Below are 13,694 nucleotides of genomic sequence, written 5' to 3'. Positions count from 1 at the left end.
ACCCTACCGTTGGTGAGACACAATAAACACTTAAAAACGGATCAGCCAGACGAGACCCAGAGATCTGTACTTCGAGAGGTTTTCAAACTTACAAGCTGTGCTCTGTGTGCAACAAATAGCTGTGGCTGCCTGACCCGGATTTGTGGTGAGCCCTGTGCCACGAGACATGAGTGAGCAACTGCTTACTCATTTGACATGTGCTACTAGAAATGCTTGTTTGAAATGATAAAAGGGGAACTGGTTTTCACAGACAGGAATTGTTATGTTTTTTTCTGAAGAAGAGAAAACCTTCCCATCTTTGCTGTCAGTTGATTGTCACCCCTCCCTATTACTGAGGGAGCGTGGGAGTGAGAGAGTGTATGAGTTCATTGTCATCCGTCCCTATTACTGAGAAAGCGTGGGAGTGAGAGAGTGTGTATGAGTTGATTGTCATCCCTCCCTATTACTGAGGGAGCGTGGGAGTGAGAGAGTGTATGAGTTGATTGTCATCCCTCCCTATTACTGAGGGAGCGTAGGAGTGACAGAGTGTATGAGTTGATTGTCATCCCTCCCTATTACTGAGGGAGCGTGGGAGTGAGAGAGTGTATGAGTTGATTGTCATCCCTCCCTATTACTGAGGGAGCGTGGGAGTGAGAGAGTGTATGAGTTGATTGTCATCCCTCCCTATTACTGAGGGAGCGTGGGAGTGAGAGAGTGTATGAGTTGATTGTCATCCCTCCCTATTACTGAGGGAGCGTGGGAGTGAGAGAGTGTATGAGTTGATTGTCATCCCTCCCTATTACTGAGGGAGCGTGGGAGTGAGAGAGTGTATGAGTTGATTGTCATCCCTCCCTATTACTGAGGGAGCGTGGGAGTGAGAGAGTGTATGAGTTGATTGTCATCCCTCCCTATTACTGAGGGAGCGTGGGAGTGAGAGAGTGTATGAGTTGATTGTCATCCCTCCCTATTACTGAGGGAGCGTGGGAGTGAGAGAGTGTATGAGTTGATTGTCATCCCTCCCTATTACTGAGGGAGCGTGGGAGTGAGAGAGTGTATGAGTTGATTGTCATCCCTCCCTATTACTGAGGGAGCGTGGGAGTGAGAGAGTGTATGAGTTGATTGTCATCCCTCCCTATTACTGAGGGAGCGTGGGAGTGAGAGAGTGTATGAGTTGATTGTCATCCCTCCCTATTACTGATGGAGCGTGGGAGTGAGAGAGTGTATGAGTTGATTGTCATCCCTCCCTATTACTGAGGGAGCGTGGGAGTGAGAGAGTGTATGAGTTGATTGTCATCCCTCCCTATTACTGAGGGAGCGTTGGAGTGAGAGAGTGTATGAGTTGATTGTCATCCCTCCCTATTACTGAGGGAGCGTGGGAGTGAGAGAGTGTATGAGTTGATTGTCATCCCTCCCTATTACTGAGGGAGCGTGGGAGTGAGAGAGTGTATGAGTTGATTGTCATCCCTCCCTATTACTGAGGGAGCGTGGGAGTGAGAGAGTGTATGAGTTGATTGTCATCCCTCCCTATTACTGAGGGAGCGTGGGAGTGAGAGAGTGTATGAGTTGATTGTCACCCCTCCCTATTACTGAGTGAGCGTGGGAGTGAGATAGTGTATGAGTTGATTGTCATCCCTCCCTATTACTGAGGGAGCGTGGGAGTGAGAGATTGTATGAGTTGATTGTCATCCCTCCCTATTACTGAGGGAGCGTGGGAGTGAGAGAGTGTATGAGTTGATTGTCATACCTCCCTATTACTGATGGAGCGTTGGAGTGAGAGAGTGTATGAGTTGATTATCATCCCTCCCTATTACTGAGGGAGCGTGGGAGTGAGAGATTGTATGAGTTGATTGACATCCCTCCCTACTACTGAGGGAGAGTGGGAGTGAGAGAGTGTATGAGTTGATTGTCATCCCTCCCTACTACTGAGGGAGCGTGGGAGTGAGAGAGTGTATGAGTTGATTGTCATCCCTCCCTATTACTGAGGGAGCGTGGGAGTGAGAGAGTGTATGAGTTGATTGTCATCCCTCCCTATTACTGAGGGAGCTTGGGAGTGAGAGAGCGTATGAGTTGATTGTCATCCCTCCCTATTACAGAGGGAGCGTGGGAGTGTGAGAGCGTATGAGTTGATTGTCATCCCTCCCTATTACAGAGGGAGCGTGGGAGTGTGAGAGCGTATGAGTTGATTGTCATCCCTCCCTATTACAGAGGGAGCGTGGGAGTGTGAGAGTGTATGAGTTGATTGTCATCCCTCCCTATTACAGAGGGAGTGTGAGAGTGTATGAGTTGATTGTCATCCCTCCCTATTACTGAGGGAGCGTGGGAGTGAGAGAGTGTATGAGTTGATTGTCACCCCTCCCTATTACTGAGGGAGCGTGGGAGTGAGAGAGTGTATGAGTTGATTGTCATCCCTCCCTATTACTGAGGGAGCGTGGGAGTGAGAGAGTGTATGAGTTGATTGTCATCCCTCCCTATTACTGAGGGAGCGTGGGAGTAAGAGAGTGTATGAGTTGATTGTCATCCCTCCCTATTACTGAGGGAGCGTGGGAGTGAGATGGTGTATGAGTTGATTGTCATCCCTCCCTATTACTGAGGAAGCGTGGAAGTGAGATGGTGTATGCGTTGATTGTCATACCTCCCTATTACTGAGGGAGCGTGGTAGTGAGAGAGTGTATGAGTTGATTGTCATCCCTCCCTATTACTGAGGGAGCGTGGGAGTGAGAGAGTGTATGAGTTGATTGTCATCCCTCCCTATTACTGAGGGAGCGTGGGAATGAGCGAGTGTATGAGTTGATTGTCATACCTCCCTATTACTGAGGGAGCGTGGGAGTGAGAGAGTGTATGAGTTGATTGTCACCCCTCCCTATTACTGAGGGAGCGTGGGAGTGAGAGAGTGTATGAGTTGATTGTCACCCCTCCCTATTACTGAGGGAGCGTGGGAGTGAGAGAGTGTATGAGTTGATTGTCACCCCTCCCTATTACTGAGGGAGCGTGGGAGTGAGAGAGTGTATGAGTTGATTGTCATACTTCCCTATTACTGAGGGAGCGTGGGAGTGAGAGAGTGTATGAGTTGATTGTCATCCCTCCCTATTACTGAGGGAGCGTGGGAGTGAGAGAGTGTATGAGTTGATTGTCATCCCTCCCTATTACTGAGGGAGCGTGGGAGTGAGAGAGTGTATGAGTTGTTTGTCATCCCTCCCTATTACTGAGGGAGCGTGGGAGTGAGAGAGTGTATGAGTTGATTATCATACCTCCCTATTACTGAGGGAGCGTGGGAGTGAGATAGTGTATGAGTTGATTGTCGCCCCTCCCTATTACTGAGGGAGCGTGGGAGTGAGAGAGTGTATGAGTTGATTGTCACCCCTCCCTATTACTGAGGGAGCGTGGGAGTTAGAGAGTGTATGAGTTGATTGTCATACCTCCATATTACTGAGGGAGCGTGGGAGTGAGAGAGTGTATGAGTTGATTGTCATACCTCCCTATTACTGAGGGAGCGTGGGAGTGAGAGAGTGTATGAGTTGATTGTCATACCTTCCTATTACTGAGCGAGCGGGGAGTGAGAGAGTGTATGAGTTGATTGTCACCCCTCCCTATTACTGAGCGAGCGTGGGAGTGAGAGAGTGTATGAGTTGATTGTCACCCCTCCCTATTACTGAGGGAGCGTGGGAGTGAGAGAGTTAATGAGTTGATTGTCATACCTCCCTATTACTGAGGGAGCGTGGGAGTGAGAGAGTGTATGGGTTGATTGTCATACCTCCCTATTATTGAGGGAGCGTGGGAGTGAGAGAATGTATGGGTTGATTGTCATACCTCCCTATTACTGAGGGAGCGTGGGAGTGAGAGAGTGTATGAGTTGATTGTCACCCCTCCCTATTACTGAGGGAGCGTGGGAGTGAGAGAGTGTATGAGTTGATTATCATACCTCCCTATTACTGAGGGAGCGTGGGAGTGAGATAGTGTATGAGTTGATTGTCACCCCTCCCTATTACTGAGGGAGCGTGGGAGTGAGAGAGTGTATGAGTTGATTGTCACCCCTCCCTATTACTGAGGGAGCTTGGGAGTGATAGAGCGTATGAGTTGATTGTCATCCCTCCCTATTACAGAGGGAGCGTGGGAGTGTGAGAGCGTATGAGTTGATTGTCATCCCTCCCTATTACAGAGGGAGCGTGGGAGTGTGAGAGCGTATGAGTTGATTGTCATCCCTCCCTATTACAGAGGGAGCGTGGGAGTGTGAGAGTGTATGAGTTGATTGTCATCCCTCCCTATTACAGAGGGAGCGTGGGAGTGTGAGTGTGTATGAGTTGATTGTCATCCCTCCCTATTACTGAGGGAGCGTGGGAGTGAGAGAGTGTATGAGTTGATTGTCACCCCTCCCTATTACTGAGGGAGCATGGGAGTGAGAGAGTGTATGAGTTGATTGTCATCCCTCCCTATTACTGAGGGAGCGTGGGAGTGAGAGAGTGTATGAGTTGATTGTCATCCCTCCCTATTACTGAGGGAGCGTGGGAGTGAGAGAGTGTATGAGTTGATTGTCATCCCTCCCTATTACTGAGGGAGCGTGGGAGTGAGATGGTGTATGAGTTGATTGTCATCCCTCCCTATTACTGAGGAAGCGTGGAAGTGAGATGGTGAATGCGTTGATTGTCATACCTCCCTATTACTGAGGGAGCGTGGTAGTGAGAGAGTGTATGAGTTGATTGTCATCCCTCCCTATTACTGAGGGAGCGTGGGAGTGAGAGAGTGTATGAGTTGATTGTCATCCCTCCCTATTACTGAGGGAGCGTGGGAATGAGAGAGTGTATGAGTTGATTGTCATACCTCCCTATTACTGAGGGAGCGTAGGAGTGAGAGAGTGTATGAGTTGATTGTCACCCCTCCCTATTACTGAGGGAGCGTGGGAGTGAGAGAGTGTATGAGTTGATTGTCATCCCTCCCTATTACTGAGGGAGCGTGGGAGTGAGAGAGTGTATGAGTTGATTGTCACCCCTCCCTATTACTGAGGGAGCGTGGGAGTGAGAGAGTGTATGAGTTGATTGTCACCCCTCCCTATTACTGAGGGAGCGTGGGAGTGAGAGAGTGTATGAGTTGATTGTCACCCCTCCCTATTACTGAGGGAGCGTGGGAGTGAGAGAGTGTATGAGTTGATTGTCACCCCTCCCTATTACTGAGGGAGCGTGGAAGTGAGAGAGTGTATGAGTTGATTGTCATACCTCCCTATTACTGAGGGAGCGTGGGAGTGAGAGAGTGTATGAGTTGATTGTCATACTTCCCTATTACTGAGGGAGCGTGGGAGTGAGAGAGTGTATGAGTTGATTGTCATACCTCCCTATTACTGAGGGAGCGTGGGAGTGAGAGAGTGTATGAGTTGATTGTCATCCCTCCCTATTACTGAGGGAGCGTGGGAGTGAGAGAGTGTATGAGTTGATTGTCACCCCTCCCTATTACTGAGGGAGCGTGGGAGTGAGAGAGTGTATGAGTGTGATTCTCGTTGTCTAGAAGGTTTGAAACTTGACCCAACTTTTTTCTTCGAAATGCAGTTATACACAGCACTTGTTTGTGGCTAGGTCCTCATGATGCGTCACTGCAAAGTTGCCAACCTTGTGATGAAGTATTACGCACCACATGTGGCAAGTGACACAGCTCCTGCCAGTAAATCAGTGCTGCCAGTTGAGCAACAGAACACTGGTGAGTTCTTAGCTTCTCTCCAGGTTCTTAAAAATTTAGACTTATTAACATGGAAAACTGATCAAGTGGTACAATTGTATTTATTAGCTATTTATATTTATAGGTGATGGTCTGAATTTTTTTTAAATAATTATGCGGAACATTTTCTTAGGTGGGATTTTCTTAACTGGGTTTTAACGTATAATACTTTCTATTTTTGGCCTATTTTATGAAGTTAGAATGTGTTACACTCTTTCCTGTCTGTTTATCTGTAAATGTGCATTTACCAGTATGTGTTCTGGTGTGGATCTAAGTGTTTGTATTGTAATTTTATCTCATGTTATCAATTTGAATGAAAGTTTAGCAAATTTGTTGCTGAAAACTAAAATTATGTCAAAAAAATTTACATTACAAAATTATATTTTCAATTTTGATTCTCAGTAGTGAATAATCTTAAATATTATCAATGAATAAATGAATAATTGAATGAATGGGGTTAATGTCTGGTCAACATAGAGGTCATAGAAGCTGATGTGGGGTGATGTGTTTTGAATGGAGCATTAACGGAATGTTAAACGGGAGTATCCAGAGAATACCCACTGGCCACAGAAATTTCTGCCTTGTTTCCCGCTTGCAAACAATCCGGGTTGACCCTACTGGGAATCCAACCAGATTGCCCTGGTGGAAGGCAAGTCATCTGACCCCTCAAGTATAGTGGCCCCACGTTTACAAGAACTTCTCAAATATATCTGATTTTTGTTATTTTATTCAATCTTCCTAACCCATTAAGTCTGCTATAGTTAAAATTTTCTTTTTAGTAATTCACAATACTATTAAATAAAAGTGTTTTTTCTATGAACATTATAAACAGACTCTTTGACTAAAGTATTATTTATGTTACATAATCCTTTGTCACCTAAACTAATGCACCCCAACAAAACAAATTATTCAACAAAATATATTTAGTTATTTTGGCCTACAACACTACATTAAATCCAATATTAATTAAATTATTATATTTTAGGGAATATGTTATATGAATAGTTTAAATAATATGTAAGCAAATTAAAACACAATCAATGTTTAGTGATTTGTCAGAAGTTTTTCAGTAAAAATTTACCTGTGACCATTGGTTTATTAATGGAGACAAGTTTTTAGGGTTTTATTTTCAACCAGAATTCATTTTTAAATAGGAGATTTTTATATTTTGGTTTTATTTTTTAAGTATGTTTATTAAAAAATATAGCATATTACTGAACAAATAAGATGCTTAAATTTTCCATACTAATTTCTCCAAAACAATGTCATTTTGATTGATACATGATGTCCTTTTATAGTATAATGATTTTTGATAAGATGTCTTAACTATTAAGAACAAATAAAATAAATCTTTTAGGTATTTTTGTGTTTGAAAAATGAACTAACGTCATAATGTAAAATGATTAGCTAACAGCAGTTGCAAAATTGAAAAAGAAGTAAACTATTTAGAATTTTTTTGATTGAAGTGTTTTTTTTTTTTTTAATTTTCATGTCAAATCAATTACTTTCATTAAAATAAATATTTAAAAGAGTTCATATTTGTCATTAGTGTTAGGTTTTTTATTGTAATTGATGATCAGTTTCATGATTTTAATTGCTTTTCAGTGCCTTGTGGTGTATTAACTTGAATTTTGGTATTATATGGTTTTATCGCAGTTCACCATATAATTTTGTCCTTATTGCTTATTAATTAATTCCTTATTACATAATCTGTAATAACTTTCAAAGTACAGTGGGCGCAGGATATCTACAAGCTTGGTACACGTCACAGATTCACAGTAGTGGAGGTACGACGGAGGGAGGTTCGCTGCTCGCTGGAAGTAGAGCCATGCCGTCCACACCTCCTATAACAGGATCAGTGTGCACGTGCTCGTGCTGGTGTCGCAGACGGCAGGGGGCGCGGCGGCGAGCTGGGGCAGTGCGGGGGGTTCCTGTGCCCCGGAGGGGGGGCTTGCGTGCTGGGGCCGCCCTCGACGCAGGCGCTGGCGCCCGGCCTCGTGGTGGCGTCCCTGGTGCACGTGGTCGCGGGGGCCGGGGGGCCGGCCGACCTGGCCAGCGTGCTCCTGCCGGTGCTGGGCGACGGGCCCGGGGCGTGGGGCAGCTGCCTCGACCACCGCCAGGTCTCTTCATTCCCATCTAGTACTCATTTCGTGAAACTCAACTAACTGAAAATCACTGAGCTGAAAGGATATTTGATATTTGAACAAAGGTGATTTCAGAGTATTGTTGTGGCTAGATGTCAAACAGATTTGTGTCTGGAAGAAACTGCACAGTAACAATTTCAATTTAATTCTCTAATCTTAAGAATCTTATTCACTGTCATATAGAATGACTTTGAATTCAGATGTTCTAATTTTTATACTATTAGTGTTATGCTATAATTATCTGTTTCCTTTTCTCAGCTTGTACCAAAAATGACATGTGTATGTTAATTATTTTCACCCAGTGATTAGGGACGCAACTCTGTTGCACTAGAGTATCATGTGATTGTGCTTGGCATTTGGTATTTTAAATATTTTGTTCTTTAAAGAGTACGTAGTATATATATTCTGTTAGCCTAATTCACTTGCAAGTTAAGATAATTATTAATTTAATTGTGGTATAATAGTGTACAACCATAAAAGTACAAAGAACATACATATTTTATTTGTCAGTTTGCAGCCAGTGATTACTAAATCTAAATTCTTATGGTAGTTCTATTCTTGTTACTCGTGATTTTAGTTTTGAATTTGTTTTGAATGTAAGGTGAACAAAATTTAAAGTTGACCTCAAACATACAATTACCTTGAACATAAGCCAACCTCAAATGTAAGATTGTTTTGCATATGGAAACCTTGGTTATAACAATACCTCTATTATGGCACTGGAGGTTAAGAAACTTTCAATACAAACTTTTATGTAAGTAAATTTAGAATATGACGACAATGAATATAAGGTTACATTGACTGAAGAAGTCCATAAATAAAAACTGTTTTAAATAAATTTGAAGATGGTTTTTAAATTGGTTTAAATTCCAGTGTGGCTAAGCACAACCTTATGATAGTTAATCTTAATTTAAGTCCTGTGAAATGTCATGAACATTTAATTTTCTATCTGAAAGAATATAGCATTATATATAATAGAGTGTTTGCAAACTGTGGGGCATAAATTTAATGGTTGGCAGAGAATGCCGAAAGAAGTAATTTGGTTTAAGTAACATATGTCAGGAAACAAAACCCAGCAACATTACAGACGGGAACAGTAGTACAATAATTTTAATTTGGTGGGCTTCTAGGAGTCTGCTCCATTGACTGAGAGGCCCACGATCATAGCGTAGTGGCGTTCAAATGCTCTGTGGAAAGCAGGCAACTAGTTGGGTGCAAACGTTTAGAGTAGGCCATACACAGTTTGGTGTACATACATCCATTATTTACCCTTTGTGGTAAGAAACACCCAGTTTCAGGCAGTTGCTGGCTAAGCATGAAGGTCTTCCTATTCGGTATACTGTAAGGGTACTTACAAAGTTTTATTTATTTATAGCCAATGCCCAGCATGCGTTGCAGTGCCTTAGTAAATTTTTTTTGTAATTTATTTTAAGTTGGTACACATTTATAACTCTATCGCCCAATATATATGTATATACGTCTTCTCACACACACATATTTATATAGACGTCGACCGGTGCTTGCCCCTTTAAGCCTGGTCATACTCCGCTCCCTTTGCAGTCCCATGGTATCCCTAACCACTCCTTCCTGGCATTTGCACCACCGAAACATACACGTGCCCACAGACTCCCCATACATACGCGGTGCCAGGTGTGCGTGCTGCCACCAGAAACAAGTGAGCATATGAGCATATGCCCTGTGTGCAGGTGTGGAACCAGTGTCGACCTCCCTGGCTGGAGGCGTTGCTGAAGCCCTTGGAGTCCCTCATGACGCCCATCGTACTGTCCTTGCTGGACATTGTGCAGGTAACCTCACACGTCAGTTAGTCTTCTCTGGTAAGAGCAATCATTCAAAAAACCATTGGGCATAGTGGTAGGACACTGGACTTGCATTTCCAAGGAACCGGGGTTAAATCCTGGGTTTGTGTTTCTATGGTTTGCTGAAGGAAATCTTTTGAAGCAAATACTCAGATACATTCTATGCAGAAAGCACTGCCTTGCCCAATAATGCTGATTTGTGTTTTTGGTTTCCTTCTCTAATGACCTTAGTGTCTGCATCAACAAGAAGTTAAACTTAACCAAATATAAATAGTCATCACGATCACAATTTATCACCTTCAGATGCTTAGGAACCAAGAGAAGGCAGCCTTTATTCAGGAAAAATCTCGCAAAAAACTTGTGTTTCAGTGGCTTGAAAAGTGAGTGTAGTTTGGAATCATTCATCATTGGTAGAATGCAGGGTGAAAAGGAAATAATTTATGGTAAAGGAAGGGTGGAAGGGGGTTAAGGAAACGGTCTGGCATTTGGAAATTTGTGCTTGTTTCTCACATGTACAAAGTTGAAGACAGACCCTCGGATATTGAAATGGTGGGGAGCCAATACACCAAGTCATGCTGCTGTTGACGCTCCTTCAATACCTGTGAGCTAGCCTTGGTAATTTGGGGTGTCTTAATGTTTACAAGAATGTCAGTTATTAAAAATATATAGAGGCTAAGATCCTGTGGGATATCTCATCAATAGTTTTGCAAAAACTTGAAGCACCAGAAAGTCCTGAAGGGTAAACCTTCCCAGTCAGGTAATATTCAGGTCCCCGGTGGTCCCTGGGCAGCGGACCAGACTTCTAGCCCTGAGGCCGCGGACTGAGTTCAGGCTTGGCCCTGGGTGCTTTTAGAATTTATTTATTTATTATTTTCTCAGCAGTACCTCTTCCAGATTTAAAACATAAAGCTGAGACATGAGAATCTTATAAAGTCTATGTTTGTGACAGAAAAACTTATCTCATTAGTCATTGGTAGACAATGTATTTCAGAGAAGCACTAGGAAAACTTTTTCAAGGAAAGAACAAACATGAAACAGTTAGGAAAGCAAGTTAAAATATGAATGAAAATGAGAGGTTTGTGAGCTTTTAAGCTGTATCCTGTTGGGTGCGGGCTTCAGCCTTGAATGATGTAAAATGTGGATCTGCATTCGTTTTTGACCCGGTCTCACCCTGATACAGTAATCAAATGACCTATCACGATTACTACTATGAAACCATTTGAAGGTTATCAGAATGAGAACTAACTCCTGAGTGGTGGCAATCACCAATCATAATCCATGTAGTGGTTGTTGAGACACTACCATGAATCATGAGTTTGTACGCAATGTGCTTATTAGATAGGTAAAAACATTAATTCTTCTCTGTAACTCTAAGATTTTTTTAAGAATTGTGATAGATTTTTTAAATAGGTAATGTAATTATCATGATGATAAAAACAATAAATAAAACCTAAGCCTGTAGCTGCAAAATTGGAAGTCCTTTCACTGGAAGACACTCTTATCACATTTTACCACTGACACTCAAATGTACCTACGTATACTAGTAATAACAGCTATTTAAAACCAATTTCAGCATGTGAGTTAATGCAAACACAGTATTCATATAAAATACGTTGTTAAAACTTAAGGCCGGTGTTAATACAGCGTTTACATAAAATGCTGAAACGAGATGTTTTCAAAGTAGTTTTTTTTAGTGAGTCTTCATATTGGTAAATAAGTAAGTGGTAATGTCTGAATAAATATTAGAATTATACTGTAAAATGCATTGTTTTATACGGAAAAAATACCCACACAAAGCGCTTGGAATCTAATAGCGGGATCAAAAACATCATGCAACGATTGTGCGAGAGGTTTTTTTATCCAAATTTTGACGCCATAAAATATAGGGGTGACGATTATGCGCGTGCGATAAAAGAAGGTATGTGAGGTAGAGGTGGGTTGTTACAGCAGTTTTCGGTATCAGTTCCATCCAGTTACTGATACAGTAATGTACTGGTTACAAGTAGCTGATACTTCTGTATCAGCTAGAGCAGTAGCTGTCCCAGGAAGCGACAAGGTATCACGTATCAGCATTCTCGTTACAGGTTACACATCCTCCGTCCCGTCATCACCAGCGTAAAAAGGTATCAATTTTCTCTTTCCACGTTCTTCGTAAAAAGGTAACAGTTTTCTCATTCTACATTCTTCGTAGTCGATAAAAGGTATTAGTTTTCTCATTCTACATTCTTCGTAGTCGGAAAAAAGGTATCGGTGTTCTCTTTCCACACCTTTCGTAATCGGAGTCTTCAATCTTTGCAAGGAGCACGCACTGGGCACTGAGCGTACTTTTATAAGAAGCCTAAGATGTACATCAAGCTCTGTCCCTGCCCGAACACGCCCGAATGTTCACCTTTGGCCAGCCTCGGGATTTGTTTTATTTTTGCGCAGGAAAAATGAAATCAAATATTAAAAGTGGTCGGTTAGGTTAGCTACATTAAAACACTTTAGAACACTATGGACGGTTAGTTAGGTTAGTATAGCTACATTAAAATAAACAGAGAAATATATATATATATATAAAAATAAACCCGAGATTGGCCGAAGGTGAATATTCGGGCGTCTTCGGGCAGGGACAGAACTTGATGTACATCTTAGGCTTCCCCCTCCCCTATATTCTTTCCCTTCTTTGTCCCTTATTCGTCGTGCCGCTCCCTCCCCTTTCACAAGCTCCGCCCAAGTGACCGTCGTCTGCGATCGGGTTCTGCGCACATTGGCCGTGGTGTTCCAGGTGAATTCTTAACTGATACTAAAGTACTTGATACTTGAATAGTGTACTCGTTTGCAGTACTTGATACAGGTGTGTATCAGTTACAAAGTAGCAGAATGATACTCTGCAACCCACCTCTAATGTGAGGAGGGCTTCAGTGACGGGCGGGGTGCCCCAGGCGGGCGGCCAGGTGGATGACAGCACGGCCGAGTGCGTGCAGGGCCTGGCCCAGCTGGCGGACTGCCTGCCCCCCTCGGTGCCGCGGGCAGCAGCGCTCCTGGAGGACTGGCTGCCGGCGGATGTGAGCCCTGCGGGCGGCTCCGTGCTGCTGCAGCTGCTGCTGGCAGCCCTGTACTCCCGGCTGGCGGCGGGCGGCCCAGACCTCGCGGCCCTCGCCGAGTCCCTGTGCCACCTGGGGCCGGGCTCCCGTCACGCGCCCCACCTGCGCCACTTCCTGGAGGCCGCTGCCGACAGGTCTCTTCCCGTCCAGACGCACAATACCTATTTAATATTCTTAACTTTCTTCTATGTAAATCCAGAGACATTTTTAACTTGACAGCCTTTGAGCGGGAATGATCCCTATAAAAGGTTGGTGAAAAGAACTGGAATTCCATTAAATTGTCACTTATATCAAGTACAAGTGGTCACAATTATTTTAGAATATGTTGAAAGTTATTTATGTATTTTTTAACTCTTGTAAATCAATCTAGACACCTGTTTTTTTTTTATTTTTTATTTTTTTATGCAAAACTTCAAATATATATTCTAAAGTACTTTTCAATTTTGCTGACATATTAATGAATGTAGAATGTCTTTTAGAGATGAGTTTCGTAAAATTATTTTATATATTTTAATGTGAATTTTTATAAACTCTACACACTTGGGTGAACTACTTCTGCACTCTCTGCACTAAAATAATTACTGTCACCGACAGCCATCCATTGGCCTCTTTATATATGCTGGATCTGCTTATTCTTTTGTCAAGTTCCACTTGTACTTATTTATCAAATAAGCGAAGGGGATTGGGGATAGGCACTTAGGAATGGATTTCAATGAATAGTATTTTTTTTTTTTGTGTTAACATCTTAGCTCTCGGTATACGGCATTTGGTAGGAGTAATTTTGTGAAAATGGAACGGAAGTTTATGACTGGAAATGTGACTCGAAGATGGCATACCCATGTGTAGCAACATAAACCTGTATAAAGTCACTTTCATAAACATAAGAGGCATACCAAATGTTTTGGTGACCAAGTGAAGCTTTATGATCGTGAAACCACCCTGGAATATATTTGGTAAATTAAAATAGT

At 42.8% G+C, this 13,694-nt stretch overlaps 1 protein-coding gene across 6 annotated transcripts in view; it reads left to right on the top strand.

Moving 5' to 3' along the window:
• LOC134533250 (uncharacterized) overlaps positions 1–13,694 on the top strand; it is a 91,126-nt gene that overhangs the window by 66,888 nt on the left and 10,544 nt on the right. For 5 of the 6 annotated variants that reach the window (XR_010075277.1, XM_063370675.1, XM_063370678.1 and 2 more), the window contains exons 9-12: positions 5,541–5,661; positions 7,567–7,799; positions 9,530–9,628; positions 12,565–12,860. Coding sequence is in view for 5 of the 6 variants with exons in the window: in XM_063370675.1 (XP_063226745.1) it covers positions 5,541–5,661; positions 7,567–7,799; positions 9,530–9,628; positions 12,565–12,860 (749 nt within the window). In the remaining variant the exon portion in view is untranslated. The remainder of the gene's footprint in view (positions 1–5,540; positions 5,662–7,566; positions 7,800–9,529; positions 9,629–12,564; positions 12,861–13,694) is intronic. The other variant, XM_063370677.1, reaches the window with a different exon arrangement.

The sequence above is a fragment of the Bacillus rossius genome, chromosome 6, assembly GCF_032445375.1.
Source record: "Bacillus rossius redtenbacheri isolate Brsri chromosome 6, Brsri_v3, whole genome shotgun sequence".
Lineage (NCBI taxonomy): Eukaryota > Metazoa > Arthropoda > Insecta > Phasmatodea > Bacillidae > Bacillus > Bacillus rossius.
This window is presented reverse-complemented; position numbering and strand designations above follow the sequence as displayed.